Raw genomic sequence first — 6,000 nt, 5'->3', positions numbered from 1 at the left:
GGAAAACTATGTGTATAACACCTTCAAAAGCAAGTAATTTAAAAGGTTTCACATGTTTGACAGGCAGACAGACAGACAGACAGACAGACAGACAGACAGACCGACAGACAAGGTCATTTGGGGCAGAAGTTTGAGGTTGTCTTTCTTCAAATGGGCTATGAGGTTCCTGGAATTCTAGGGATGGCGTGATATCAGTGGGCCCTATCATGGTTGAACCATGTGGTGAGTTTGTAAACAAAACTAGGTGAGAAAACAAACTCTTCTTGGTAGAGTGTATGGTGAGAGAACAGAGAAGCCACTGGGTGAAAGTCAATTAATCTGCAAGGGAGAGTTTCTTGGGGTCACAAGTGTGACCAGAAAAGGGCCAGGGGTACAGACAGGTGAGGAAGAGTGAGATGGGGGTGTGGCTTAATGGCCCCGGAGCTACTGCAGGCCTGAGGAGACAGGGCGGGTCAGGCTCACAGGGTGTGTCCATCTCCATTGAAACTGGAGTCGGTCCAGACCAGTTCCCAGGGACTGAACTCACAGGGAGCTGGGCTTTGTAGATACCCAGCTCAGTATGGAAGAATTTGAGCACCCCCATTACCTGATGGGTGGGTGGGTGACCAACTCCAGGAGGACTGGGTGATTTTCCATGATTCCAAATGCAGCTGTTGAGCCACCTTGGCATCGTGGAAATTTGGAGTCTATCGCTGGTGTCTCTTACTGGATGCAAACATGAGGGTATGGCCGACATCAGGGGGCTACATCTGGATCTTTGACACTCCTACTGAATCTATGTCACCTAAGTAAAGAGTAAAGTCAATTCCCAGTGAGAGTGTGGACTGAGAAGTGTTTGGGAAATCGTACCAGGCTATCCACATTTCTAGAGGCTGTGCCCATTCACTTCTTCCTCTACTGATTAGGTTGTGTAGGAACCAGCATTTGTCTTCCACTAATAGACTCTCATCTCGAATAAACTCCTCGGAAAAAGTGGGAGATACTGTTGTGCCTCAAGAGGGAAAGCAGTAACCTTGGCTATCCAGAGCGAAGGTACACTTTCCAGATCCGACTGAAAGTTCAAGGACCAGCACAGAAAACAAAGGCTGGAAGACAGGGATACATGAAGTCATTGGGATGCTCTAAAGTTTGGCTGAAACAACTCTGCTGATCCTTTGCATGCTTAGAAAAAGGAAACATCCATGGGAATGTCTGGAGTGATGCAGGTGTCCCAGTGGGAAATGGATGTGTTGCAACGTGATTGACATTCCAAAGAGAAGGTGGAATGTTTGGGACACACCTTTAATCCCCGATCAGCTTTGGAGAAGAGAATAGTTGGAATTCACTGGGAGTGGCTATCCCACCAGGGTGTAATGGCTCAGAAATGCCACCCATTGCTCCTCTCTGATTGGTGGATATGCAATGGAGTGGAGGGGTTGGCTTAGGAAGATAGCAAAGTGCGCTCTAGAACAGAAGCTGAGTCCTGGAGCCTTCAGTCCATTCCCGAGCGGGCTTTGATTCAGACAGCCCTGCACAGCGGCTCCACAGCTCAGCCATCAGGATGAGCACCACGGCCCCGTGCTCCCTGCAACTTGTAGCCATGCAAAGTCTACTGAGCAACCAGTCCCTGGCCATCTCTGCCCTGGAGGATTTGCCGAGGCTTTCCTTCCCCGAGTTCTTCATGGAGGCCTATGCCCAGGGACACACAGAGGTAGTGAAGGCCATGGTGAAGTGCTGGCCATTCCCCTGCCTCCCCTTGGGTGACCTGACAAGGCCACCAGACCTGGGAACCATGAAAGCTGTCTTGGACGGCCTGGAAATGCTACTTGCCACGAAGGAGCGCCCCAGTCACTGGCAATTGCAAGTTGTGGAACTACGGAAGGTGTACCCCAACATCTGGACACGGGGCTACCACTCCATGGCCCGCATCTCTCACCCAGGGCTTCTGAATGCCAGGCCGACAGGCAGCGGCCGTTCACAGAGCAGTGGAGAGCAGCCCTTGTGGATATTCATGGACCTGACCATCGACCGTTTCCAGAATGAATGGCAAGACTACCTGGTCCAGTGGGCCAGGAAGAGGAAACAACGTGTCCAGCTGTGCTCAAGGAAGCTGCAGATACTGACTGGCTCCGCCTCCACAATTCAGAAAGCTCTGCTTCTGCTGAGGCTCGACTCCATCCAGGAACTGGGCTTGAGTAAGTTCTCGCGTGGAGGAACCGTGAAAACTTTGGCTCCTTACCTGGGCTACATGAAGAACCTACAGCTCCTCAGCTTGTCCAGGATGAGTGCCAGCTGCTACACGCGCAGCCCCAAGGATTCCTGCAAATTCGCGGCACATCTGGGGCAGCTGCACCATCTCCAGGAGCTTCATCTGCATGACGTGCTCTTCTCTTCTGAAAACATGCCTGCCATCCTCAGAAGCCTGAAGCCACTCAAGACCTTCTCTTTGAGTTCGTGTCTGCTCACAGAAGACAACCTAAGGTTTTTATCCCTGTGTTCTTGTACTAGCCAACTCAAGCACCTGCGCTTGAGGAGTTTGTTGATGCTCCACTTCAGTCCTGAGCCCCTGCAAGCCCTCCTGGAGAATGGCACCCACACCTTGGAGACCCTGGCCCTGGAGGACTGTGACATCACTGACTCCCAGCTCTCGGCTCTCCTGCCTACCCTGAGCCGTTGCTCTCTGCTCGGCTTCTTCAGTTTCTATGGAAACCGCCTCTCCGTGGCCAGCCTGCACAACCTGCTGAACCACACTGCCCGGCTCAGCCACTTGACTCGAGGGATCTATCCTGCCCTGCTGGAGAGCTACAGCGTTCTAGACTGGTGGCACCGACACATCCACGCTGACTCTTGGAGATTTGCCCAGGTGCGCACTGGCTTGTCACAGATGTTCAGAGAAATGGGGCCAAACCACAAGGTCCAGATCTGTACCCGTTTTGACCATCGCACAGACAGGGGCCAATTCTACAGCCTGGCACCTGATGGCTCCTGGGTGCTCACACAGGAGGCTCTTCCTGTCCTTTCACCTCTGCCTCTGTAGCAGCACAATCCACTTAGCAACAGTCTGGGGAACTCCAGCAACGAAAGTAAGGTCAGAAGTCAATGCTTCCGTGAACACCAGTGCTACTGTACAGTGTTGTTGAAAGGGAATGAGCCTCTGCTCTTGAAATTTTCACTTCAATGATGGCTTTGGAAGCCCAAGAGTGTGTTTGGTGGTCGATGAGTCCTGTGCACTGTCCATCAGCATAGGGACAATTCAGCCTGGGAAGAACTGTTCCTACCTGACTGGAGGAAAACCTCCCACGCATGGACAATCCCTGTGTAAACATCATTTTACTGTTTCAACCCCTAAATAAAAAATAGAAAAAGGAAAAATTGTGTGGAAAGCTGTCATTTCTCATCACTGAAGAGGGCCGGTCTTGTTCATGCCCGGAAACCCTGCTACTCGGATATTCTCAGATCTCAGCTGTCAGATCACCATCCAAGCCATCCTTTGCAGTAAAGACTCTTAGAGTCTCATCCATGGTAAATGTCCACAGATGACACAAATAAATCTGTAGCTCAGTAGGAGACAGTTGTCCTTGAGCATGAAGATTCAAGGACGGTGCAAATGATCCTATACTGGCAGGAACCAACACACACACACACACACACACACACACACACACACACACACACACACGGAGAGAAAGACAGACAGACAGACAGACAGACAGACAGACAGACTCAGGGAGACAGAGATACAGTGAGAGGGACAGAGAGAGAGAGAGACAGATAGAGTCATGAGGGAAAGACCATTAAACCCATGATCATTTTCAAACAGGCACATAGCAAATCTTTGTGGGGGTGGGTGTTTAATGTCATGGAAAACTCAACATAGACTGCAGAAAGCAAAGAATGCTTTCCACTTTCCCCCATATACTTAGTGGTGAAAATCTGAGTGGCTGAAGGTGCCATGCTTGAGCTCTGAAACCATGCACCTTCTGCATTCAAATCACAGTTCTTTTGCAGTACTAGAAGAAATATTCCTTCACGAGCACCCAAAACCTCACACTCAAAATCCTGCACTGGGCAGGGAAGTCCAGGGCTCTCTAAGTGATGGCTCAAGTTCCACCTAGTAACAAGATGGCCTTGAATTGTGTTGTTTGGGTTTGTTTGGTTTTCTTTGTGTGTTTCTTTGTTCTCCCAGTCCTTGGCCTTGAACTCATTGCCTGACTGCTGTCTTTGGGCCTTCACAATTCCACAACTCTACCACTTGAGACACAATAGCACTTCCAGCCTTTTTCTCTGTATGTGCTACTGAGAAAGCAAATGAAGTCTTGGTGCAGGGACGGCAAGCACTGTTCCAAGTAGCCAACATCCCACGCTCTAAGAATTCTTTTTGAATGTGCTCTTCCAAACCTTGACTTCTTCCCCCATCTGATTGGCTTTGCATTTAGAACTGCCCAGGCATTTTCGTGGCCTTGGAGAGAGAAGGGCATCTAGGTGATTGCCTGAGGCACTGCCCTTAATTTGTGGGGTCAATTTCATTGCATGTGAGTCATGAAACTGGAAAACTATGTGTATAACACCTTCAAAAGCAAGTAATTTAAAAGGTTTCACATGTTTGACAGGCAGACAGACAGACAGACAGACAGACAGACAGACAGACAGACAGACCGACAGACAAGGTCATTTGGGGCAGAAGTTTGAGGTTGTCTTTCTTCAAATGGGCTATGAGGTTCCTGGAATTCTAGGGATGGCGTGATATCAGTGGGCCCTATCATGGTTGAACCATGTGGTGAGTTTGTAAACAAAACTAGGTGAGAAAACAAACTCTTCTTGGTAGAGTGTATGGTGAGAGAACAGAGAAGCCACTGGGTGAAAGTCAATTAATCTGCAAGGGAGAGTTTCTTGGGGTCACAAGTGTGACCAGAAAAGGGCCAGGGGTACAGACAGGTGAGGAAGAGTGAGATGGGGGTGTGGCTTAATGGCCCCGGAGCTACTGCAGGCCTGAGGAGACAGGGCGGGTCAGGCTCACAGGGTGTGTCCATCTCCATTGAAACTGGAGTCGGTCCAGACCAGTTCCCAGGGACTGAACTCACAGGGAGCCGGGCTTTGTAGATACCCAGCTCAGTATGGAAGAATTTGAGCACCCCCATTACCTGATGGGTGGGTGGGTGACCAACTCCAGGAGGACTGGGTGATTTTCCATGATTCCAAATGCAGCTGTTGAGCCACCTTGGCATCGTGGAAATTTGGAGTCTATCGCTGGTGTCTCTTACTGGATGCAAACATGAGGGTATGGCCGACATCAGGGGGCTACATCTGGATCTTTGACACTCCTACTGAATCTATGTCACCTAAGTAAAGAGTAAAGTCAATTCCCAGTGAGAGTGTGGACTGAGAAGTGTTTGGGAAATCGTACCAGGCTATCCACATTTCTAGAGGCTGTGCCCATTCACTTCTTCCTCTACTGATTAGGTTGTGTAGGAACCAGCATTTGTCTTCCACTAATAGACTCTCATCTCGAATAAACTCCTCGGAAAAAGTGGGAGATACTGTTGTGCCTCAAGAGGGAAAGCAGTAACCTTGGCTATCCAGAGCGAAGGTACACTTTCCAGATCCGACTGAAAGTTCAAGGACCAGCACAGAAAACAAAGGCTGGAAGACAGGGATACATGAAGTCATTGGGATGCTCTAAAGTTTGGCTGAAACAACTCTGCTGATCCTTTGCATGCTTAGAAAAAGGAAACATCCATGGGAATGTCTGGAGTGATGCAGGTGTCCCAGTGGGAAATGGATGTGTTGCAACGTGATTGACATTCCAAAGAGAAGGTGGAATGTTTGGGACACACCTTTAATCCCCGATCAGCTTTGGAGAAGAGAATAGTTGGAATTCACTGGGAGTGGCTATCCCACCAGGGTGTAATGGCTCAGAAATGCCACCCATTGCTCCTCTCTGATTGGTGGATATGCAATGGAGTGGAGGGGTTGGCTTAGGAAGATAGCAAAGTGCGCTCTAGAACAGAAGCTGAGTCCTGG

At 49.6% G+C, this 6,000-nt stretch overlaps 1 protein-coding gene across 1 annotated transcript; it reads left to right on the top strand.

Annotated features, from left to right (window-relative positions):
• Window positions 1-1,540: 1,540 nt before the first annotated feature.
• LOC150042527 (PRAME family member 12-like) lies at window positions 1,541-3,016 on the top strand. Its single transcript, XM_090324463.1, has one exon. It carries the CDS (start codon window positions 1,541-1,543, stop codon window positions 3,014-3,016), a length of 1,476 nt encoding a protein of 491 aa, XP_090180589.1.
• The last annotated feature ends 2,984 nt before the right edge of the window (window positions 3,017-6,000 follow it).

The sequence above is a fragment of the Megascapheus bottae genome, chromosome 35 (assembly GCF_031878675.1).
Source record: "Megascapheus bottae isolate mThoBot1 chromosome 35, mThoBot2.hap1, whole genome shotgun sequence".
NCBI lineage: Eukaryota > Metazoa > Chordata > Mammalia > Rodentia > Geomyidae > Megascapheus > Megascapheus bottae.
Note: the sequence above shows the minus strand (reverse complement) of the source record. Positions and strands in the feature narration are given on the sequence as shown.